The sequence below is a fragment of the Ictalurus furcatus genome, chromosome 29, assembly GCF_023375685.1.
Source record: "Ictalurus furcatus strain D&B chromosome 29, Billie_1.0, whole genome shotgun sequence".
Lineage (NCBI taxonomy): Eukaryota > Metazoa > Chordata > Actinopteri > Siluriformes > Ictaluridae > Ictalurus > Ictalurus furcatus.
The window spans coordinates 1,031,395-1,056,457 of NC_071283.1; the positions used below are offsets into that span (position 1 = coordinate 1,031,395).

Below are 25,063 nucleotides of genomic sequence, written 5' to 3' on the forward strand. Positions count from 1 at the left end.
CCGGAGTCTATCCTGGGGGACACCATGGATGGGAGGCAGGATTCGAACCCCCAACCCTGGAGGTGCGAGGTAGTCACTGTGCCAGCACCAGGTGGATAAGAGGTTAGGAAATTAGGCACAAAAAAAAAAAAATGGAAGCACTTACCTGGTCCACATCTCCATCTCTGGGAGTCTCATCTACTTCCACTTCATTGTTGTGGTTGCCTCTCTCATCTCTCACAGTTTCAGTGACCTTTGAACTTGTCTGCACATGGCAGTCATTTGTGACAACCTTTGACCCTGGGAACTCTGGTGGTTGCTTTTTGACCATCAGTGGCCAAGTAGATTTGCTGTCAGAGTCTGAAATGGTTGTGGACGTGGTTGCTCTTGCCTGAGTAGCGGATCCACGGTTCTTCTTGACTCCATCGTCACCTTGCTCTCTCCTGTTGGCTGCTCTACTTCTCGTGATCAGGGGATTTTTCTCGCAGCTTTGATCAGTATTCACTGGTCTTGGAGCGGAAGTGGCCCTTGAGATGACTTTAGGTTTGACATCCTTCAGATTAGGTCTAGAAAACCGTTTTAGCTCCATTTTGGTGGATTTGGTTTTAGGGGGTTCCATGGCAGACGTGGTGTGAGATATATCTGAAGGATCATTGGTATTTTGTGAGGTGTTTCTTTTAGGAAAACATGGAGGATCTTTGATGTTCTGGATGGATGTAGATGAAGGAGCACCTTGGGAAACCGAAGGCAACATTGTCTGATTGAGGACTAATTCTGCAGGTGGTTGAGCTGGAGATTTCTCAGCGGAAAGATCAACAGTTGCCTGCACAGTCTCCTGGTGGGTCTCGCTCACAAGATCCACATTGGGCCTCCGGGCTGAGGTCTGGATCTGGATCTCCTCATCCTGAAGCTCCACTGACTCCTGAAGAACCTCCAGACTCACAGAGCCCACATTAACACTCCTGTCTGAGCACTGCATCTGCTCCTCCTTCTTGTGAAGCTCTAGAGGCTCCTGATGAGCCTTCTGGTGAAGCTCACTCCCAAGGTCCACCTCAGTCCTATTGGTTGATCTCTGCATCTTGCTTTCTTCATTGTAAAACACCTGAGAAGCCTCCTGGTGGAGCTCACTCACAAGGCCCACACTGGGCATCATGGTTGAGCTGCACATCTGGCCCTCCTCATTGGGAAGATCCACTGAATCCTGAAAAGCCTCCTGGTGGAGTTCACTCACAAGGCCCACAGTGGGACTGTGGTTTGAGCTGCACATCTGGACTTCCTCAGACTCGCTTCGTTTACTCATTACTACATCAGCAGACCTCAGAGACAGAAAAGAATCGTCTTCTTCATCCTCATCCTCAGAAGACAACAGCTGTGCCTCTGTAGCTGAAGAGTCAACCGAGCCTCGTCTTCCTTGCTCTCCATCACCACCAGCATCGCTGAAGACATTGTCATTCTCATGATTTTGATTTTGAATTATTGTATTATCGTACTCTTCTTCATTGGCATCTAAATAAACAGAAACCGAGTTGTCATTCTCATCGGGTCTGCAATCTGGGCTCTGGATCCCTGAGTCATCTTCACTGGCGTCTGCTTTCCTTCCCATCATGCCCTCTGGCAATTCCACGTCCAGGCTACTAAGACTGTATGTGGAGTCCGGTGATGATGATGCTGACGACGCTGATGAGGATTTGAGGAAATTGTTGTTGTTGTGCAACTGTAGACATATGCTTTGGTGGACCCCATCCTGGGGCTTCATGGGTAGAGCAGATGGAGGAAGCTCACTCATGTTTCCACTCAAACACAACAATACCAGTCAGAGATTAGCCAGCTAGCACTGTCACATGTCCAATAGTCCCTCTGGACACGACACTCTTGGATAAAACCCACTTGGGGGACAATTCGAAAGATTGTAGCATTCTGGTGTTTGTTGGAAGCCCATCTGATGCTTAACAAGGGACCTAGAAGAAGGAAAAGAAAGCTGTTTACTAACACCAAACATATTAAACACCAGACAGAATCTTCTCATGTTCCTTATATTTAGACATTATTAATAAGTGTTTATGCTAGCTTCATTCGCAGTAAGAATCATCAGAAGTTCCTGGTCTAAAAGGTGCAAATGAAAGGAATTATGGGTGGAGCTTACAAAGCCATTGTGGTTGCCATATTGAGGTTAAAGAATCAATAAAGGTTATGAAAAGAATCAAATCCGGAGAATCAATTCACTAATTTGGGCCACAACAATCAAATAATTACTGCAAGCCAAAAGAATTGAACTACTAAAGGGAGTCAAAAGAATCACTAATGCAAGCTAAAGGAATCCAATAACTTACATGATCCAAAAGAATCAAGTCTTTAGTGAGCCAAAATAATCGAATCACTCGTGTGAGCCTAAGGAATCAAGGCAAAAAAAGTAATGTAAGCTAGAAAAATCTAATTACTAATGTGAGGCAAAAGAATCGGATCACTGTGAAGTTAAGAATCATGTGAGCCAAAATAAACGAATCATTAAAGTGAGCTAAATTAGTTTTAGCCCAAAGAATCAAATCATTAATGTGGGCCAAAATAATCGAATCACTAATGTCGGCCAAATGAAAACTGGGAAGTGCGTGCGTGTGTGTGTGTGCGTGCGTGCGTGCGTGTGTGTGTGTACTGCTGCCCTCTACTGGTCTAACTCAAACACTCAATAGTCATCTCTTCCTTGGCCTAAATGTAGATGTCCTCAACAAACATCCAAGTCTAATAACCTCCACATACACATCTGGTGAAGGCCACGCCTTTAACCACACCTGTCCATCAAATCGCTCCAGCTAATGTGGGTCAGAACGAAGCTATTAAAAGGTGCGCCACTTTTATCTTAATAATCAGGGCAGAATTTCTCTGTCTCGTGCCTGATACAGAGGCCACAAGAAATATTGGCCTTGTGTTGAGAAAGAGAGAGAATAAAGAGAGAGGCCGATGAGGGAATCACTTAAATTGCAAATGAGAGTAATTATAAGTTTGATAGCCAATTTCCAATTCCAAAGAATCACTTACGGAGCCGAAAGAATCAAATCACTAATGTTACAAATCACGAATGTAAGCCAAAAGTATTACATTACTAACACGAGCCAAAAGAATCAAATCACTGATTGAATCACCAATGTAAGATCAGAATCAAATACTAATGTGAGTCAAAAGTATCAAATCACTCTGAGTCAAAAGAATCAAATACTAATGTGAGTCAAACATATCAAATCACTGAGTTAATCACTAATTCTAAGATCAAATCAAATACTAATGTGAGTCAAACATAACGAATCACTCTGAGCCAAAAGAATCAAATACTAATGCGAGTCAAAAGTATCAAATCACTGAGTCAAAAAAATCAAATCACTGATTTAATCACGAATGTAAGGTCAGAATCAAATACTAATGTGAGTCAAAAGTATTGAATCACTGAGTCAAAAGAATCAAATCACTGATTTAATCATGAATGTAAGGTCAGAATCAAATACTAATGTGAGTCAAATGTATCTAATCACTTATGCGAGCCAAAAGAATTCAATTACTAACAAAAGCTAAAACAATCCACTTATTCGCACCAGGTTGCATCACAACACCCAGTTGTTGATTATTTTCCTAACATCATTTTTTTTTTTATTCCTTACATAACATATTCTTTCCCAGCACACGTATTACATAATAAATCTAAGTTACTGAATATAAGATTTTAGATAATAAAACATTGTATACATATAACGCAGTATAAATAATATAAACAACAGCGAAGTGATGAACGTGTGCACGTCAGCGTCGTCATCTTCGTATTTCAGGTGCAGTCGCAGCTCTTTAATCCGATCGATGAGTTTCCCAGAAAAGGGATAAAGATACAGAGTTGTGGCGCGCACAAGGTCATGAAAACAAAAACCTTCTGCTCAGATTATATTCCTCTCTTCACTAGTCATGATTCATAACTTAGAAATGAGTGTACTAAATGTATTATTACTGTGAATTTAAACGTAGTGTTTTACGTATTAACCGAGTCAAATGTTAAGTTAACGGACTTCAGATAGTACACGAGCTTTAACGTTTGTTTACTCCGCAATCACGTTTCACCCCCGGTGTATTTATTTAAATTCTGTGTAACACAACACATCCCGAACACTAAGCGAAAAGATTACACAACCGTCCCTAATTTTCCGCTAGACGTCAGACTTTCGCTCTGTTTATCGCTGCGACGCTTCCGTCTCTCTCTCCCTCGCCTCCTCCCCTCCGTCTTCAGGCTCCGGAGGGATTCTTGCATAACAACCATCCCAGAGTATGGAAAATGGACTAGTAAGGCCACTCACAAAAGCAACAAAGCAAACACAGAGTTTTAAAACTGGCACGCTTCAGGCTGACAGCTTCAGCATTAATTTGACTCTTTCAGCTTTTCATATGAAGCCAGGAGTGCACTTGGTGTCCCAGCACACTGAGAGCTTGTTTACTTCAGCTATACAGGTGAAGATCAGCAGAAACTCCCATCAGCAGACGGAGTGTGAACGCACTGAACTCAACACGCTTCTGATTACTGAGTAAACACCTAGCTGCTGTGTCGGCATCGATAACGAGGCTTGAACAGAACGTATCGTTAAGGATTAAATAATAGCATAGTAAACACAGACTAGACTGCAGACTAGGCTAGGCTCATTCGTTCCCTTATTCATTCATTTAATACGTTTAATTTGGGCTGAGAAGGTATGCTGGAGGTTGTTTTTTTTCCCATGACTGGAACTTATTTATATTGGTCGATAAACTGAGAAATAGAAATGTAATTTCATCCTAATTCCTTTTTTTTTTTTACTTGATAAATAATCCTTTTAATAACCATAAACTCTACGATTGACCTTCGGTGCTTGGCCCCCGTCATTGCTGCTCAGTGATGTGTAAAGTCTTCTAATGTTTCAGAAGTCACAGATTGTTAATTACTAAAGATCTACAGCTTAGCTCTGTGTGTATGTGTGTGTGTGTGTGTGTGTGTGTTTGGTGTTGGATTTGAAACAAGTGCATATTTTAAGATTGAGCTCATTACAGCCGAGCGGCTAAGCAGCGAGTGGAATTTACAGGCACAAGAATTCTTAGCCTGAGGGCATTAAACCACACACACACACACACACACACACACACACACACACACACACACACACACCAGTAAAAAAAAAAAAAAAAAATCAGGCGTTCATGAGCTTGTAGTAGCTTTCATAGCTAGCTAGGTCCAGCAATGACTGGACCCCAAATAAAATGGACCTAACCAAACACCACTGATTCTTTTGAATAGGAAAGGAGCCGCCACTTGTCCGGTGCAACCACGATGCTGTAAATGAGCTAGTTCTCATTATGCTAGCTAGCTAAAACAACCAGGTTTACAAAATAACCCCCGAGACAATCAGTAATGAGCAACAAGCAATTAGCACGCTACTGAGACGATGCTAAGTGGCTCGCTTTACTGGATCAGAATAATTTCTGTCATAGAACTGGAAGGAGCAATGAGAGAGGGCTTGTTCAAAATTAATAAATTAAAAAACATTATTATAAACAGGGTTGCCAGGTCTGCTGTTTTCTCACAGAATGTGCTCATTTAGTTGTTTTTTTGTTTATTGGTCCTTGGATTGGTATTGCATATTTTAGATTATTTATAAAAAAATTTTTGCAAACTTAGTTAATTGCAAATACTTTGTATAAGCCAATGGTAGTCATGATTTGGGAATATATATTTACATATAATTGTATTTTAAAGAGAGAAAAAGAAACTATTACAGTTATCTAGTTGTTTCTGATGGGGTTTCATTTGCTTCTTGTGTTCTGTTCATACTGGATCCTGATGGATTATTTAATCTGATCATTTACCTATCGTCTACTTAGATTATGTTTTCATCTAGCCATGAAACAAGACCTTGTTCTTTCTTAAGGTGGTATTTAACAGTAACCAGAAAATCTTGAATGGGATCCTGCAGGAATTTGATGGAAGCCATTAGAGATTTTCCGAACGGTTTGTACTGTTTTGTTGTTATTGTCGTCGTCGTCGTTGTTGTTGTTTAGCAGGAGCTGTGAGAGAAACGATATGTTACTCTGAATCATTTTCTCCGAAATCCCAAATGGTTGCCATGGAGACAATGTGCTTACACAACATGCAGGGCTCAGAAACACGATGCTAGCACTTCTTAATCTTTCCTATTTCCTTTCTATGCACTCTAACTCTATACGTTTTTCAAAAGCTGCATGAAGTATAAAAAGGTTGCATTAAAAAAAAACAAAAAAACATATGTGATGTGTTAGCATTTTATCAACAACAAGCTAAGTGCTATTCAGTTTATCTCGCTAAATGACTGCAGCTAATGTGTTAATTAATTTGTTCTGGTTAGACAATATAACATCAAAATATTTACCAAATAACAATAAAAACAAAAGATAATGTGAGTCTTATGAATGTATTTATAGACATATAATTCACTGGAACGACAGTGCGACAGTGGACTCGACACTGTTTGTTTTCAGTTTGTTTATCTGAGCTAAAATGTGTTTAAAATGGTAATTAATTAAGAAGTCTGTAATTACAAAACGGAAGGCATGAAATATTTGTTCATCTGGTATGATCAACGATTATCATGGATGTTTGATTAAATTTCACTGTGACGAAGCTCTTTTTAGCTTGTTACATTATCTAGCTAGAAGTAACTTCCTGTGGTAATGCTAGCTAGCTAAAACTTAACTAGCATTACCACAGGAAGTTTTTTCGTTAGACAACTTAGCTAGGTAGAGCTTCGTCACAATGAAAGTTCCAAACACAAATTAAAATCTCTAAACATTACACTTCAGCAATAAAAATAAGAGTTTTAGCTAGCTAAGTTTACGCTATGAATAAGAATAAAGCGTTTTAGCTAGTGAAGATTACTCTAGCAATAAAAATATGAGTTTAGCTAGCTATGTTTACTCTAGCAATAAAAATAAGAGTTTTAGCTAGCTAGAAATTAGCTAGCTAGAGTTTTAGCTAGCTAGCTAAAACTGCTATTTTCATTGCTAGAGTGTAATGTTTAGAGATTTTAATTTGCAGCTATACATGTATATTTTAAATATTTTCTGTCCCATCAGCATCTATCCTGCTGATGGGTTTCTACGCTGCGGATGTGGAGACGAGTTATCATGTCGAAAAGTGCTGGAGAATTAACTGTATGTTTTTACGTTCAACATCTGAGCAGAGAATAGACTCTAGAATGTTCTAAAGAACAAAAGTCGTAGAAATGTGACGGAAAACGATAAAATAAAGTATATCGTTCTGTGTCAAAATATGAGTCAGCAATTCTTAGCTTCCTTGTGCCAATACACACACACACACACACACACACACACTGGCAGGTTGATGCTGTGTCAATGTGCACTGACCAATCGATCGCTTCACAGGAATGGCTCTGACACACACACACACACACACACAACACGCCCCACACCACGCATCTGCGTTACGCAACTTCAACACGCCGACACGATGTGTGAGTTAATCACACACACTCCAATTCCCTATATATAACAATCATAAGAAAAAGAGAATATTAACACACATTAGCATATAAAGTATCAGGTTAATGTAATAATGCATTACCTGCTTATTACCTGCTAATAATGCTACAAATAATAATGCTAATGCAGTATGACATATCTGACATATTGGATAAGATTCTTTCTCCACACACACACACACACACACACACACACACACACACACACACATTAACACAAAAGAACAACTCACCTAATAGAAAACAGAGAAGTCAATTGCTCTCGGGTGGCGAGAATGTCCCATTAAGACGTCACACACACACACACACACACACACACTTAGCCTTCGTGCTGTAAGAGAGACATGCCTGTCTAACACATCTCTGAGCACACAGGCTAATACCCAAGAACGAGAGCGTGACAAGAGGGAGGGCGAGAGAGCAATACAGGGAGGGAGAGAGCGAGAGAGAGCGGGAGAGAGGGAGAGAGAGAGAGAGAGAGAGAGAGAGAGAGAGAGAGAGAGAGCCCTCCCTTCTGGACTTCAGTTTGCAGCCAAGTCGTGCCGCAGTAACACCAACTGACGTGTGTGTGTGTCTGAGAGAGAGAGAGAGAGAGAGAGAGAGAGAGAGAGAGAGAGAAGGAGAGGGACCAGTGACTCTTCTGAGACAGCCATGGAATGTGTTTTCCCCCTTACTGAGAGCCCTTTGCACCAGCGCACACACATGCGCACACACACACACACACACATGCACACATACATATATATTTGATCTCTCAGAAACAAACATACACACACACACATATATCCAATCCCTAGAAACACACACACACACACACACACTTCTATACCGCTCAAGGCCTTGAAGCTAAGTAGGGAGTGTTGATAAGTTGCTAAGCCACAGTGCTAAGGACACATAGTGATAGAAAGTGTGTGTGTATGTGTGTGTGTGTGTGTGTGTGTGTGTGTGTGTGTGTGTGATAAAGGCCCTATTTGTGTTCCTTTGCTAAGCAGCTTTAGACTCCTTTAAGTGAATACGAGGTGATGGGGTTGCCAGGTCTGTGTGTCCAAACCAGCACACTGATTAAAAAAACATTAAAAACATGCTGCTATTTTTAATAATTCTTTCAGCAAAGTCCTAAAATGACAAACACTGTAATAAATAAAGACGTGAATAAGAGAATCAGATCAATTCTGCTACAAAACCTAGCTAACGTTGACAAGCGAATAAGTAAAATAAGCTAAAAGGCCAGATTGTTAGCTGCTATAGCTAACCTGACAGGATTTCGTGTCATATTTATAAATGTTTAGAAATCTCTGACAGGATGTGAACCTGTTCATACTCGTCACCGCTAACACTAGCTAGCTAATGTGAGGTAACATTTCTGACAGGAATCAGAATCCTCACGGCTAAAGTTACCTCGCTGGCTACTACACGCTAACCTGACAGGTTACCGCTAGCGTGCGGTAACTCATCTCTTACAGTTTATAATTAGCATCGAGCTAACCTGACAGGATTTTAAAGCCCTATTCAGACACGTTTCATCCTTATCTTTAGCTAACTAAAACAAATGCTCCTCACAGGATTTCTGAAAAGATTTTCATCAAGTCATGTTCGTTAACCTTCTTAATCTCGCTGGCTAATTAATACACGCTAACCTGGATTTCTGAGAGGATTTTAAAATGTTATTTATGGATGTTTATAAAGGCTACGATTAACACTGGGTAGCTGGCTAACATGGACATACTTGACTGGATTTCAAGGATTGTGTGTGTGTGTGTGTGTGTGAGTGTGTGTGAGACAGGTCATTCTGAATGGCATCTAAACACTGATAAGCTTTTTTGGTTTTGTTATCAGAGGAAAGCAGCAGCTGTGTTCTAATATCAGTGTGTATAATTAACACACACGACACACACACACACACATCGCTCTGTCATTGTCTCGCTCACATATTTATGGCATTTTAATCTATTTCCTAGCAGAAACATTGCTGTCTACGCCGCTACATACACACGCAAACACACACACACACGCCTATTGTTCTGATGTCTAAGCACACACACATCGCTCAGATCCTTACACTTGCCCATTTTTCCTGCTTCCAACACGTCAACTTCGAGAACTGACTGTTCCCATGCTGCCTAATAAATATTTACCCCCCTTTACAGGTAAGGAGGTGATCAGTGTTATTCACTTGTCACCTGTCAGGTGTGGTTTATCATTTCACACCCCACACTGCCCCCTGGCGTTCAAGTAAAGATCCTACAAGTAAAAGGCAAAGGTAAGGTTTACTGTGTACTGATCCTCCATAAAATGAATTTACATAATTTATAATGGGTATTATAATAAATAATAAATAGATAAATAAATAATAAACAAGACAATATTTAATATTAGAGTATGCCATTTTATTATTATTATTATTATTATTATTATTATTAGAAGTAGTAGTAAGTGTCAGTAATAATTAAATAGTAATGGACTCCGTTATAAACGGTCACCGCGCTGCCACGCGCACTCACTGAGCAACGACAGAGTGGCGTGTCCTATCGCGTGCACTTCGGACGTTGCTCTCGTTCGAGTTGCGCATGCGCGGCGGTGGAGACAAGGTTGCCAGATCGGGAACCGTTCTTCTTCTGAGCTCAATTTTTTTGTATCTATATATCTGTAAGTTTTATTGTCACAACAATAACTTTCTTCTTCTCTTATTATTTTATTCTCTCACTTTCTCTGGTCCCCCTCTATTTTTACTCTTTCTTTAGCTCACTTTGAAAACAAAATCCATCTTTTCTTTCACTCTTTGTTTTCTGTCGTTTCCTTCCTTCTCTCTCTTCCTGTCATTCTTTATTTAATCAATTTATCAAATTTTCTTCCATACCTCTATCACTTTCACTTTGTTGTTTTTCTCCAGAAAACTGAGTCTAGTTTACTGTGTTGGTGTTTACTCCAAAGCTTCACAAAAATGTCACTATTTATGCTGTTCACCTGGCAGGGGTCAGGGTACCGGCGGTAAACCTTCTGAAGAGTGACTGTGTGAAATAAACAGTTTATCAGGTGTGTAATGAAGATGTCACGGTTGTGTACACACACACACACACACACAGTAGAATGACTTCACTGCGGTTCCGCCATTACAGCTTGAAATCGCGTCAATCTGGCAACCCGGAAGATTAAACCGCGTCACCGTGGTGTGTCTCTGCGGCGCGAGGGCGCGCGCGTCCGGCTCGCCGAAATTACCGTCACTACGACACGGAACCAAGAGCGGAGGGAAAAGAGCGCGCGATATATATATATATATATACATTAAACATATATACACACATAGTGTGCGGTTTCCGGTCCCGTTAACGCGCTCGGGGACGGAGGCAGAGCAGAGCGCGCGCGTATGGGGTGTCGGATACGGAGAGCGCCGCGTTGATCCACGGGATTGAAGCTCCGCCGCCGCGAGGATGGAGAACATCAGGACACCGAAGGTAGCTTGCGCAGCATCACCGTCCGTCTTATTGCACGCATTTATACGCGGTGTTCTCCGCAGCAGCTCGCGCTCTGACGCGTTTTTACCGGAACCGTGTGTACGCAAATGATGCGCCATCTGGCAGCACGAGCGCAGCGACAGCCCGTTATAGACGTGCAGTCCACCACCCCCCCCATATATATACCCCCCCCTTCTGTCCTTACACCCCCCCCTCGAACTCCCCCCTCCCCTCCTCCATTATCCTCGTTTTATTCTACCGGCTGCAGCGTGCACGTGACCTGTCTGTCTGTCTATCTATCTATAGATCATCTGTCTGTCTGTCGCTCTCTCTCTCTCTCTATCTATTCGACTCTGTTGGTCTGTCTATCTCTCTCTCTCGCTCTCTATCTGTCTATCTCTCTCTCTCGCTCTCTATCTGTCTATCTCTCGCGCTCTATCTGTCTATCTCTCTCTCATGTTCTCTATCTGTCTATCTCTCTCTCATGCTATCTGTCTATCTCTCTCGCTCTCTATCTGTCTATCTCTCGCTCTCTATCTGTCTATCTCTCTCTCATGTTCTCTATCTGTCTATCTCTCTCTCATGCTATCTGTCTATCTCTCTCGCTCTCTGTCTATCTCTCTCTCTCATGCTCTCTATCTGTCTATCTCTGTCTTGCTCTATCTGTCTCTCTCTGTCTTGCTCTCTATCTGTCTCTCTCTCTCTCTCTCTCTCTAGAAGTCTGTCAGTCTGTCTCCATCTTATTTATTTGCTTAATTCTTTTTCCCCCAGTAATTTGTTTATTTATTTATTTATTTATTTATACCATTCTTTTTTTATTTAGAACTCATGATTATTTATTAATTTATTGTTAGAATATTTGTTTTATGTGGTATTGTCATGTATCTAATAATATTTTTTTTACCCTTTAATTCATAATTTATAAAAATAAATGTGTGCCTGTTTTATTATTTGCACTTTTACATGAAAACAGCAGGTGACATTATTATTATTATTATTAGAACATATTCTACTTGTTTATTTGTGTTAATTGTAGATTTGATATTTTGTGTCTGGTCATGTTTGTAATTTTTTCAGTCGTTTCAGAAATATTTTTCATGAACTTTTTCCATGCGTTATTTAATTTTTTTAAACACTCGTATTGTTATTTTTCGTGTCTTTTATTTGCTTTATTTATTGATTGCGGTTAGTTTCTGCTTTTGAAATCGCGGTGTTCAGGATTTTTACACTAACGTCCTCCTTTTGGTTAATGACGAGGTTTTTATGTAACGGGATTAAAGGCTCTTTCGTGTCGTGTGAAATTGAGCTTCCTGCGGTTTCCTGCGTCCGGGCAGGTGGAGAACGTGCGTTTGATTGACAGGCTGACTCCCCGGAGGTCCACCGTGGGAACGCTGTACCTGTCCTCCACACACACCATCTTCGTGGAGAACTCGGACACACGCAAAGAGACGTGGGTAGGAAGTGAAAGCTGCACGACATCCTCTTTCATGTCATGTGACTCAGAACAGTATTCCTTGCACAAGCGACAGGAAGTCAGGACTCCCCGTAATTACACCAACTTCCTGTACAGCGCCACGTAGAGTGCCAGAACACTGAAGAACATCACGGTGCTGTCTGTAAGGATGCGAATCAGTAAGCAGAGTGTGTGTGTGTGTGTGTGTGTTAGCTCCTGCACAGTCTGATCAGCAGTGTCGATCGCCTCCCGGCCACGCCCACAGGAAGTCCCCTCATCCTGCGCTGTAAGAACTTCCAAGTGTTTCAGTTCCTGTTGCCACTAGAGAGAGAGTGTGTGGACGTCCAGGAGTCGCTTACACACCTGTCCCGTCCAGGTGAGGGCCCCCCCCCCCCCCCACACACACACACACACACACACACACACACACACACACACACGAGGAACAAACATCCTGACTCTGGCAGGTGATCGGGTCAAAAATGGGCGGAGCCTAATGTGAAAATGAGCAGCCTATCACGAATCTGATCATATGACACCACTACAAAACTAGTTCAGCTTTGTTAATCGCTCTCTCTCGCTCTCTCTCTCTCTCTCTCTCTCTCTCGCTCTCCCTCTCACTCTCTCGCTCTCCCTCCCCCTCTCGCTGTCCCTCTCGCTCTCTCTCTCGCTCTCCCTCTCTCTCGCTCTCCCTCTCCCTCTCGCTGTCCCTCTCGCTCTCTCTCTCCCCCTCTCGCTCTCCCTCTCGCTCTCCCTCTCGCTCTCCCTCTCGCTCTCTCTCTCTCGCTCTCCCTCTCACTCTCCCTCTCTCCCTCACGCTCTCTCTCTCCCTCTCGCTCTCTCAGAGCGTTATGGAGAGCTCTTCTGCTTCTCTTACTTGCCCAGTGTGGGTAAAGAGGAGAGAGAGAAGGCCTGGAGTTTCCTGGATCTGCGTGCCGATTTTATCCGGATGGGAATTCCCAGCAACCTCTGGCACATCACTCCGGCCAACCACGAGTACAGAGTAATGTTACTATTCCCCAAAAATCAATGACTTATCACCATCACCATCATCATCACCATCACTATCATCACCACCATCATCATCATCTTCTTGTCTCTCTGTGTGTGTGAGACAGGTGTGTGACACGTACCCCTCGGAGCTGTTCGTGCCGAAGTCAGCGTCTCCCGCCGTAATCGTGGGCAGCGCCAAATTCAGGAGCCGAGGGCGACTTCCTGTTCTCTCCTACTTCCACAGGGACACCGGCGTACGTGTTGTTTCTCCACTCGTCTACTCAGCGCTGCCTACGTAGTGCACTTCATAGGGCACGAATCAGTGGCTTCACACTCGACTGTCTCTAACCCCCCCCCCCCTCACCCCCCTCCCCCCGCAGGCCGCAGTGTGTCGCAGCAGTCAGCCTCTCTCCGGTTTCAGCACTCGTTCTCCGGAGGATGAACAGATGCTGCAGGCCATCATGAAGTCCAACCCCACCAGCGAGTACATGTACGTGGCGGACACACGGCCGAAGGTGAGGGATCGCGGGGGGGGGGGGGACACATCAGAGGTCAAAGGTCAGGCGTTGCATTAGTGTGTAAAAGCTATATTTAGCAGTTTCAATATGTATGCATGTGTGTGTGTGTGTGTGTGTGTGTGTAGCTGAATGCGATGGCCAATCGGGCAGCGGGAAAAGGCTACGAGAACGAGGACCACTACACGAACATCAGACTGCAGTTCATCGGCATCGAGAACATCCACGTGATGAGGAGCAGCCAGCAGAAACTCATCGAGGGTGTGTAGTGACATCATCACCGCGCCGTGACATCATCAGAACAGGGTGGTGGGATGAGGCGGAGTTACTGTGATGAGGCGGAGTTACTGTTACCACCCAGAAGTTGATTATTTTCCCGTAACAGCGCGTCCCGGTCGGAGTGTTTTATTCCCACGTGCAGGTCCCCGTGAATGAGCCGTTGCTATAGAAACGATAACGTATCGGAACGCACACGACTGATGTTCTAGAAATTTAATCAACGCCTTCTGTGCTGCTTTACAGTCGGGGATCTCAGGTCTCCGTCGATGGGGGACTTCCTGTGGGGTCTGGAGAACTCCAGTTGGCTCAAACACATTAAAGCAGTGCTGGATGCTGGAGTCTTCATCGCCAAGGTGTGTGTGTGTGTGTGTGTGTGTGTGTAGTGACTAAGACCCTGGTCTGTTAACACTTTAGAGCTCCATAACAAACAAACATACACATGCAGTAGATAAACAGACTTAGATTAAATAATAATAATAATAATAATAATAATAATACTATGAATAAGACTTATTTGAGAAGCCAAAGTAAAAGTGCAACACCATTCACATTAAACTTATTTGTGTGTGTGTGTGTGTGTGTGTGTGTGTGTTCAGGCCGTAGCAGAGGAAGGGGTGAGTGTGCTGGTACACTGCTCTGATGGATGGGATCGTACGGCTCAGGCCTGCTCCGTGGCCAGTGTGCTCCTGGACCCGTACTACAGAACCATTAAAGGATTTATGGTATAAACATAAACACGCTCGTGTCTACGACGCGTTATAAACACGCTCGTGTCTACGACGCGTCATAAACACGCTCGTGTCTACGACATAGTGAACTATAAACATGGCTACAACACCAGCCTCACAGACAGCGAACAGATCGTGAACATCTGTTACTACACTCACGGACACAGTGTTACTGAAAGTGAAGCTCCGCCCACTACTCATCTGTCATTTCTAGCCCCTCCCACTCAGCACTTTTATATACTTTTATCTCAGTGTTCTAATGCGGAAGTATAATAAACACAGACGCCTGCTCGTGTCTCGTAGGTGCTGATAGAGAAGGACTGGGTATCGTTTGGACACAAGTTCTCACACAGGTCTGTACATCCAAACATCTGTACACCTGCACATTCAAAACATCTGTACACCTGCACATTCAAAACATCTGTACACCTGCACATTCAAAACATCTGTACATCAAAACATCTGTACACCTGCACATTCAAAACATCTGTACACCTGCACATTCAAAACATCTGCACATCCAAACATCTGTACACCTGCACATTCAAAACATCTGCACATCCAAACATCTGTACACCTGCACATTCAAAACATCTGTACATCCAAACATCTGTACACCTGCACATTCAAAACATCCATATTCTCTAAACATCTGTATGCCTAAACATCTGCACATCGAGATGTGTAAACAACCTTACATTTGAGACATCCGCAAATCTAAACATCTGTACAGGTAAAAATCGAAACTTGTTTTCTTTTCCTGTGTATTGATTTTTTCCTCCTTTCTTTAGTCCAGCTGCTGTGTTTTTAAACGCAGGAAGTACAGATTCTTTCTTTCGAAATGCATTAACGTAAAAAAGAAGTAAATTGCACTTTACATGCCCTGTTTGTTGCGCTGGTTCTAACCCAGTCATCTGGAACTTTTGTTGTTTTTTACCCCGCAGGTACGCCTACCTGGATGGAGACCCTAAGGAGGTGTCCCCTGTGATGGACCAGTTCCTGGAGTGTGTTTGGCAGCTGATGGAGCAGTTCCCCTGCGCCTTCGAGTTTAACGAGCGCTTCCTCCTGCAGCTGCACACACACGTCCACTCCTGCCAGTACGGCAACTTCATCGGCAACAGCCAGAGAGAGCGCCGGGACCTGAGGTGAGAACGGCTGCGTGAGGAATAATAACAATAATAATAATAATAATAATAATAATAATAAAGCTAAGCACAATGAGAAGCATGAGAGTATCGACCCGTGTGTGTGTGTGTGTGTGTGTGTGTGTGTGTGTGTGTGTGTGTGTGTGTGTGTGTAGGATACAGGAGCGGACTCACTCGCTGTGGCCTTGTCTTTGGGAGAAAAGATCCGAGTTCATAAATCCTCTGTACAGATCAGACCACAGTCAGACCCAGGGCGTGCTGAGACCCCTGACCACGCCCTACTGCTTCAAGTGAGCGTCTTCTTCCTCTTCTTCAAAAAAGAAAGTCATAAAGAATGTGACTTTAATTCAAATGAAATTTTTACCGTGTCTGCCTCCAGATTCTGGAAAGGCATGTACAGTTCCGCAGAAAGGGGCAGGGCCTCGCGTCAGTCACCTTCTGATTGGCTGACCGCCGTGAAGGAGGAGTCGCAGCAGCTGGAGGAGGAGCTTAACACCCACGAGGAGGTACCGCGGGAGACCGACGATGGACAAGGCATACATACTCGCTGAAACACACTTACTTCTTAGATACACACGTTTACACAATTAACCACACCCCCCACACGTTTACACAATTAACCACGCCCCCCACACGTTTACACAATTAACCACGCCCCCCACACGTTTACACAATTAACCACGCCCCCCACACGTTTACACACTTAACCACGCCCCCCATGGCTAATTGTGAGCTGATTATGTGCTATATCAAATGAAATGTTTTACATTATGGAACACATACTAGAGCGAGCGCGCAAATATAAACCTGAGCCACTGTCAGAGAAAAACTAATCAACACCTTCTGACCAATCACAATCCAGAGCTCCTCAACGCTGATGGGGAAATAAATATCGTTTCCTTCCCTCTAACGCTTATCCTCTCCCCTGCTGTAGAGACTCGCTCAGCTGGTGGAGAGCAAAACGAGAAGGCTGAAGAAGAACGGAGCGACTGAACGCACGTATCGGACGCTGCTGAAAGAAACCGAGGTCGGCGACGCTCAGGATTACTTCACCTGCATAAGCCAAGGGACAGGAAGCCACGCCCCCTCATTCACACTACCACTGAAGTCACCGACGACCCCCAAGGCCTGCGACGCTGACGATCTTTCAGTCTGCAGCGACCTGGAGTCGGGCGTCGCCGACCTCAGCAGCCACGCCTCCAGCTCGTGCGACGATGCGAAAGACCCACATCTGGACGAGGCGGCGTACGAGGCGAGCGCTTGACCGGAAAAAAATAAATAATACATCGTATAGCTGATAACGGGACAGTCGTCAGATTTCAGGATACAAGGGGTGTTTATTTCGTTTATACAGAGCAACAAAACAAAACATTTTAATTTATTTATGTTATTTTAATATGACTGTAAATATTTATGAGCACAAAGACTTTCTGTGTGATCGATTTTAGACCAGACTAACCATCAAAAACCATCAAAAACCATCAAAACCAGTGCAGATCGTTTAAATCGGGTGTTTAATTAACACGTTAATTAAAGAAACGCTTTAACGATCAATCAAGCGTACACAGTTGCTGAAGATTATGGATTAGGAACCATTACAGATGTCCACTGGTTCCTACTGGGTTTCAGTGCGTTTCTGCTGGTCTGTAATGGTTGTTTTTTTTTTTTTTTTACAAATCGCATGTGAATTTGATGTTTCTTGATGGAAACCATTAAGCCGGTTAACATTAACTGGAATAGAAACCAACAGAAAATTTCCAAATTCCAAATATAGTTTTGGGTTTTTGTTTTTTTTCTTTTCCAAAAAGGGAAAACGTGTCAGAATCACGTCGAGTTAGGTTTCGCTATGAGGCTAATATAGCTAAACTCATCACACACAGCTAACGCGTAGCGTTCTTTCACATTTGCGTAAACGTATTTATTCAGCGGTGTCATACAGACGTGCTGAAGCGGTTTCGGTGGGGGGTGGGGGGGTGGAGTGGGTGTACACTCTGTAAACGGGAACTATATATACACTGTTTAACTTTATAAGGGCGGCCATTTTGGACAAGCAAAGAAAACGTCCGTTTATCCAAGGGAAAAAAGTGAGACGTGTGCATTTTAAAAAGTATCAGAAGGGTGGTACGTGTTCGGTGCCGAGCTCTGATCGTCTTCTGCATTTCATATCGTAATATTAAAACACATAAACGTACACGCGTAACTGCCAGAGAACGAGCAGAGAACCCCGGTTTCCCCCGAAACCCCGCAGGACCTCGTTTCTCAAATCCAAATGTAAAAAAATAAGGACTGCAAGGCTACAGGAGGAAACGTTCCAGAGTTTTGATATACATACCTGTCCCTGTGTACACACTACAATACACTACTGTGACCTTTTAGACCTCGAGTATGTAAAACACTGAACATTAGAATAAATTAATATATAGAATACGACTTGTCTGTGCAGTTATTGAGCTTCTGACATGCCTAAATAAACAGCGTGGATGATGAAGATTCACTTTACAGCGACCTTCTCGACCCGTCGTTACAGACCGTCCCACCTTCTGACGGACTCTGGACGCATCCTGGAACAACCAGAGACCAAACCTGGAACTCTCCGCAGACGATTTAAACGCTCGACGCTCCGTGTTTTCTTCCGGCTACTCTCCGCAAAATAACTCCAGACACCTCTGACAGTGATTATTGGAAATATTTTATTAGCCTATCAAATTAAATAAACTTATAATACAACGTCTGATTATAATAAAGCCTATTATCCACATTATTAAATACAGTATTTTTCCTGGCGTATCTGACAGCTCTCAGATTCTCCGTCAAGTGCAAGAAAGGTCCGAAACCGAAAGAAATCCGTGGTCAGTGTTCAAAGTGTGCTAACGAGAACTCCGGGGGTGGGGGGGGGGGGGGCTGACTAATACTCTGAAGAACACCCTGCTACAGCCTCGCTGAAGCCCATCCGCAACGCCGGGCGGTCCGAGAACACCGTCGCCAGCTCGCGTTCTGCTCCTCCAGGCCGTAGCAGCAGGGCTGTGGATCTGCGTCGCTGCGTGTTTGTGGTGAAGTGAGGCGGAGCGTTCTGCGTTAGTACCGAAACCTGGAGGGGGAAAAAAAAAAAAGGGGAGAACAGGGTTTTATTTTAAAAATAGCAAAATGACAACCGTATCACATATTAGTGAAGAATACCTTTCCTCCATCCTCCATCACCTGAACGCCTACGCTGACGTTACACCGCTGTAGCAGACGGACTCGGACTCTCTCCACAAGCGTCACAAAGATCTGACCTGATTTTCTCCAGTCCGCGCAAAGTTTTCTACTTAATTCGTATTAGTATTTACTAATGAGAACGAAGACCAGAACTCCTGTGTAACCATCTAACTGTCTAAAGCTAATAACCTTCCACCTAGTTACTAACCATGGTTAAACGTAACAACCAGTTTTCCAACCATCTAACCATCCGTTTCTACCCCTGTCCAACAACAAAACACCCCCCAGTCTAACCCACCAACTTACACCATAGTTATCTAACCAGAAACATCTCATCAACAAACCGAGCAGCCAGTCAACCGGCTACCCAAGATGACCCCTTACTCTAACCGTATAACTGTCTAATCATCTCAATATAACCACGTGACCCGTCAACCAGCCAAGTGTCCATCCATCTAACTAACAACCCACTATTTAACCACAGAACCTAAACTGTTTAAATCATTTAATAACTAATCATCCAACAAATGAATTATAACTAAGGTCTAGTCTAAGGAAGCAGCAAACTAGTTCTGAAGTAACCATCTAACCTTTAACACCACCAATAACCATCTCATCACAAGCAGCAAACATCACTATCGTATTAATCAACAATCCTTTAAACCAACCTGAACCACCCACTCGCCAACTAACCAACCAGCAACCCACCCACGTACTGTCAAACTACCCATCTAACCCACCAGCTACTCATCTAACCAACCATAACTACCCACTCAATGTCTAACTACTTCCATCACTCTCCTCTCCACTGATAGGTGGTGTGTGGTGGGAGTTCTGGAGCACTATGGCTGCTGGGCATCATCCAGGTGGAGGATACGCACTAGTGGTGGTTGAGAAGACCCCCCACCCCACTATGTAAAGCGCTTTGAGTGTCTAGAAACCGTGCTATATAAATGTAACTAACTAACTATCCATCTAACCAACCATAACTACCCACTCAAGGTCTAGTTAATCAGCCACCATCAGTGGTACTGCGCGTTTACGTTCACGAGAAGGGTGGAATTTAGAAGCGTAGATAAACGGGGTGTGAGACGCACCAGTAGTGACTCTAGTGTGTCGAGGGGAAGTGTCCGTGCGTGGAGATGGACTGCTGAAGTTTCTCTTCTTTAGCTCTCCTGCTGTGGCAAAGCTGAAGAGAAATCCAACAGAACACGAGTCAGAGATACAGAGTGTGGGGCAGAAGCATCGCTTCCTTCATACGTGTCACAACGGTTGCGGAGGCAGTGGTGTAACACGGCCCCGTGACGGACAGCGTTTAGCGTAGCCGTGCTACGTCAGTGTGTAATAAGATTCCTTACAAAGTCAATAATGAGACAGTGGGCGGAGCTTACAGTCTGGAAAATATTAACTCTACAGTAGAACCAACCAGTGAACCATTTAAACCATCTGTAATGGACATTAGCACTGGTTCCCATGACAGTACCGTCCTCTTCTCCATGAAGCTGGTGAGAAAGTCGTCGATCTCCATCTTTCCTTCCAGAAAGTTCTCGGCCGTCTCCTCAGACTCCTCCTCGGCCTGATGGGCCGCGACCTTTAACCTCGCCTGCAGGGCACTCAGGCTGCAGCTCTAAACGAGGGGGGAGAGAGAGGGGGGGGGGCAGAGATGGGGAGGAGAGAGGGAGAGTACATCCGAGTGTGTATGGGTATGTTATAGAAGTGAGAGAGGGTTTAGATGTGTGTGTGTGTGTGTGTGTGTGTATTACAATGGTTTTAGATTACCTCACTGAGCTCGTGCTGTCTCTGCATTTTGGTCTGGAATGCTGACTTCATCTGGGTCAGCTGCTCATACTGCACACACACACACACACACACGCTCAAACAACCACAAGAGATCATATGACTGCATGACAACACGCAGTTAGTGTGTATTCCTTAAAGGTGCAGTGTGTGTGTGTGAGTGTGTGTGTGTGTGTGTGTGTGTGTGTGTGTGTGTGTGTGTGTGTGTGTGAGTACTCGCGCTCTCACTTTGTACAGCATCTCCTGTCTCTTCCCTTCCAGCTGAGGCTCCAGCTGCAGATTCTTTTCTGTACAAACACAACAACCCGATATTTCACATTCACAACAGTGTGTGTTCATTAGAAATGCTGTGCACGCATACACACACACAGACACTCACTCACTCACACACACACACACAGGTTGCTGCTTGTGTGTTGACTTACTGGCCACACTGACGATGGTGTTCACCAGGTCTTCTTTATCGCTGGAGACCTGCTTGAGCTGAGGCTGACACGCAAAAAACTCCAGCAGCACGTCTTCATCATCGCTCATGTCCTTCAGCTGAGACACACTGGGTGTGCGCGCACACACACACACACACACACACACACACACACAGGAAAGCTCTTTATTAAGCCTTGCTGTTTGAAGGCCATCATAATAAACGGCCTCATATTTTCTTAATGAGGAATAAAGTGCTGGAACAGCTCATTAATAACTAATGAATATGCATAAACATGCAAATGAATTGGAAGATTTTTTATTTAAAATGGAAATAGACAGCTATCATGGCAAACGTGGTTTGTTTCATTACTAACACTGACCACGTTCACGATCTAGCTAAGCAGGCTCTACATCCTCCTGTTCCTAATTTGCATATCAGACACATTGATTGGACCAAAGCAGTTGAGCTTACTTAGTGACGTCACTAACCGAGTTCACACCTAGCCCCGCCCCCGAATCGGTTTTATGTGTTGGGTCTCTGTGATCTAAACAGCATAACGTAACTTTCAGTACCAAACATCAGCAGCACAAAACAGCAGGAAAGTGCGTGCTACCTCATCTCGGAAAGTTCTGGAAAGGAGTCGGGGATTTCGGGCATCCTGTAGATGTGTCCGTTCAGCCCGGTCTGTGGGAGAAACCGACCACGTGTTCATGTGTGCAGTAATTACTAAAAATAATATTAGAGAACTATTTAGAACTAAAGTAGCTAAAAGCTATCTAACACAGCGAGCGCTGCTGTAACATGGAAGGGGAGGGGCTTGGCGAAGATCAGTACCTGTGAGTCGGCCATGGGGACGGGCAGCGGGAGGTCCGTGATCAACCCGTACACCGGTGCCGGAGGACGGTTCGTCGCCTGCTGCATCTCTGACCCCGGGGCCGGTGGGAGCGGGGCGGGGACGACGGGGCGCTGGGGGTCCTGGCTCGGGAAGGCGGGGACAAAATGAAAGTTCTGCGTAGGGTACGGCGGCTTGTACATGCTGGAGGGAGAGAACATTAGATAGATAGACAGATAAATATACAAAAATTAAAATATGTAGAAAAAAACAAAAACAATCTCCACATGTCTTCTGATCATGTCATTTAAAACACAAAGCTCATGAATATGTTAATCAATTAATTAAATATTACAAAAAAACAACTCTTAAACCACAACACCCATGCAGAAAAACAAACAAATAAATAAATGGCCTAAAAATCATCCACATTTATAAACAGTTAACATAGCTAGCTAGCCAGGCAAGCACGTTTCAGGGTATGACCTCATCCACAACTAATTTGCATATTCGACAGATTGCTTCAAAGGAGCGGGGCTTATTTTTCAGATTATTATCACAACACGAGCTCATATGTAGCCCCGCCCCTGAATCTATTTACTTATTAAATTTATTTTTAAATACAGAGGTGTGTTATTAAATGTGGGAGGGGCTACATATGAGCTATGTGTTTAAAGATGTGGGCGGAGTTAACCATAAAATATTAATAACATTTTTAAATAAAAAAAAGAACAGGAAGTGTACTCCTCACAACGGGAAGGATGGAGCGCCGGACATCAAGGCAGGCGGACTCTTCCAGAACTCATCCAGCAAGCTCTGGATTACTTTCCCCAGGTCCGAGTGCATCCCGAACTAAAGCAGAACACGAGACGAGATCAGAAGGGAAGAGACGAGAACGGCGCGCTTGTTTATAAACTGTTAGTTGATGTGAAAGTGAGACGTGAGAGAGAGGGGGCTGTACGTTGGTGACGAGGGGGCTGGTGATCACGGTGCCGTTGTTCCCGTCCACGATGTGATGACCGACGGGAGGATACACGGTGACGACGGGCTTCTCTTGAGGAAACTGTGGTGGAAGCAATCTACACACACATACACACTCTTCATTAAAGCCAAAAGTATTGGCGCCCCACCTGAGCCCTGTTTATGGATAAACCTTCACGCTCACATGTTGATGTTGATGGTCGAGTTGTTAACAGTGAAAGGAATCCGGTACTCCACATCTTTCTGGATCTCTGCGATGCTGGTACAAAAGCACATATGTGGGTGATGATGTAAAAACACACACACACACACACACACACACACACACACACACAGATGTTGGATATTAGCTGTAACAGTACAGTGATTACGGTTTTCTTAAGACTTAAAGCACCAAAACGCGAGTCGACTCACTTAAAAAGATCCACTTAAAAGAGTCGACTCCTTCCCTAATGACACATCAGAAGCACTTTCTCAGAAGCATGGCGTCGTTCACATAACTGAGTCTGATTTCCATAATCTAGACCTCACCTCACTAAACATGTTATTCAAGTTAGACAAGTCAGATGAATAAATTAACAGTTTTAGTTATATATACACGAGTGAGTGCGTGTACTTAGCATGCGGCTAGTTTCTAAAAATAGTGACAGCGTTGTGTCAGGAGGTGTTAAAATAAACCCTAGTTGTGACATGGGAGTAAACAGTACACAGCTAATACTGTAATACTTTAATCTGACTGTGTAAAAGGGTGTTAGGATTTACAGGCACGCGGGCATGCTAGTTAGCCTGTTAGCTCACGGAGAATACTTACGTAGAATGCGCAGCTTTAAGCGACTCGATCTGCCGCTGTCTCTGTTTCTGTAAACTGTTCAGAGGAGGAATCGCTCCAGAGCTCTTAGACTGCGGGAAAATCCAGTTCATCCTGACAGAAAGAAGAAAAAAAAAAAAAAAAACAACAAGTGACACAGTTTAGCCAAACATGCTAGCAAGTTAGCAAACATTCGCTGTATCATAGCTGAGTAGTTAGCCCAGGAAACCAACCTGACATCCGGTGATTTCTCTTATTATTTTCATTAACTTGTCTTCGACTGCCCTTCGGACATGTTCGAATCAAAAACGCTGGTTATAGCGCATTATACGTGTTAATAACGCAAGCGAAAACCAAGCTAACGTCAAACCAGGTCCAAAGAGAAACAAACGGTGACACGTTAGTTTTACGTCACGGGCAAGTACACGCGTAAGTCCCGCCTCCTGCGCTGTGATTGGCTAGTTCATCGATCAATCCGAACAAGCCGCTTTCACTGAAACTTGTCGAGTTTCTTCTTATTTTTAAAAGCGTTTTGCACACGATGTCGTCCTGTTACACCCCTGAACCCCTTATTGATTAACTTTATATCAGAATTAAGGTTTAAATTATTATTAATGACGTGTTAATTTGTCATGCTGTGATAGCAAAACAATCGACAGGATGGTGTGACGAAGCGGAGTCAAGCGTTAACCTTATTTTCCTGTAAAAGCATGTCCCGAAATGTTTTATTCCGCACACACCTTAGTAATTTGCTAAAATATTCTATTTACTACAGAACGACATCCTACTTTTTAATCGATTTATAGTTACATTTATCGTTTATGAAAGAAGTTAGTTCCCGTTTGCACTTACGTTTGAGCAGCTATAAACAGCTGATCCTTCACTAGCCTCTCTTTATTCTCTCTTGAAGTTAATGAGACAAAAAACAAAACCCTATAATTTAT

The 25,063-nt window shown here is 43.6% G+C and overlaps 2 protein-coding genes across 3 annotated transcripts; one reads left to right on the forward strand and one right to left on the reverse strand.

Moving 5' to 3' along the window:
* The first annotated feature begins 10,685 nt into the window (after positions 1-10,685).
* On the forward strand, positions 10,686-18,029 carry mtmr7b (myotubularin related protein 7b). 2 transcript variants are annotated; one of them, XM_053618878.1, is made up of 14 exons: positions 10,686-10,963; positions 12,298-12,417; positions 12,630-12,792; positions 13,262-13,419; positions 13,535-13,663; positions 13,790-13,924; positions 14,053-14,185; positions 14,447-14,556; positions 14,800-14,925; positions 15,235-15,284; positions 15,876-16,076; positions 16,232-16,366; positions 16,456-16,582; positions 17,011-18,029. In XM_053618878.1, the coding sequence occupies exons 1-14, from the start codon at positions 10,940-10,942 to the stop codon at positions 17,338-17,340; spliced, it is 1,941 nt and encodes a 646-aa protein (XP_053474853.1). In that variant the 5' UTR covers positions 10,686-10,939; the 3' UTR covers positions 17,341-18,029. The 2 variants fall into 2 exon arrangements, with proteins under 2 accessions (XP_053474853.1, XP_053474854.1); XM_053618879.1 differs by having other exon boundaries at positions 16,456-16,610; positions 17,011-17,207.
* A 720-nt stretch (positions 18,030-18,749) lies between these two features.
* Positions 18,750-24,583, reverse strand: vps37a (VPS37A subunit of ESCRT-I). The gene is made up of 13 exons (XM_053618884.1): positions 24,353-24,583; positions 24,123-24,233; positions 23,496-23,570; positions 23,292-23,409; positions 23,082-23,182; positions 22,333-22,534; positions 22,112-22,182; positions 21,497-21,624; positions 21,300-21,358; positions 21,054-21,122; positions 20,758-20,901; positions 20,372-20,463; positions 18,750-19,164 (listed from the first exon to the last, which is right to left on the reverse strand). The coding sequence occupies exons 2-12, from the start codon at positions 24,230-24,232 to the stop codon at positions 20,383-20,385; spliced, it is 1,158 nt and encodes a 385-aa protein (XP_053474859.1). The 5' UTR covers position 24,233; positions 24,353-24,583; the 3' UTR covers positions 18,750-19,164; positions 20,372-20,382.
* Positions 24,584-25,063: the final 480 nt, after the last annotated feature.

Bases quoted from the DNA above. Each gene is read 5' to 3' on its own strand.
- vps37a (XM_053618884.1), bottom strand. From the start codon at position 24,232: ATGAACTGGATTTTCCCGCAGTCTAAGAGCTCTGGAGCGATTCCTCCT. The intron at 23,571-24,122 runs GTAAGTATTCTC...CTTTTGTACCAG, and splicing joins CTTAAAGCTGCGCATTCTAC to CATCGCAGAGATCCAGAAAG. The intron at 23,410-23,495 runs GTGAGCGTGAAG...ATGTGTGTGTAG, and splicing joins TCGACCATCAACATCAACAT to ATTGCTTCCACCACAGTTTC.
- mtmr7b (XM_053618878.1), top strand. From the start codon at position 10,940: ATGGAGAACATCAGGACACCGAAG. The intron at 10,964-12,297 runs GTAGCTTGCGCA...GCGTCCGGGCAG, and splicing joins AGAACATCAGGACACCGAAG to GTGGAGAACGTGCGTTTGAT. The intron at 12,793-13,261 runs GTGAGGGCCCCC...TCGCTCTCTCAG, and splicing joins TACACACCTGTCCCGTCCAG to AGCGTTATGGAGAGCTCTTC.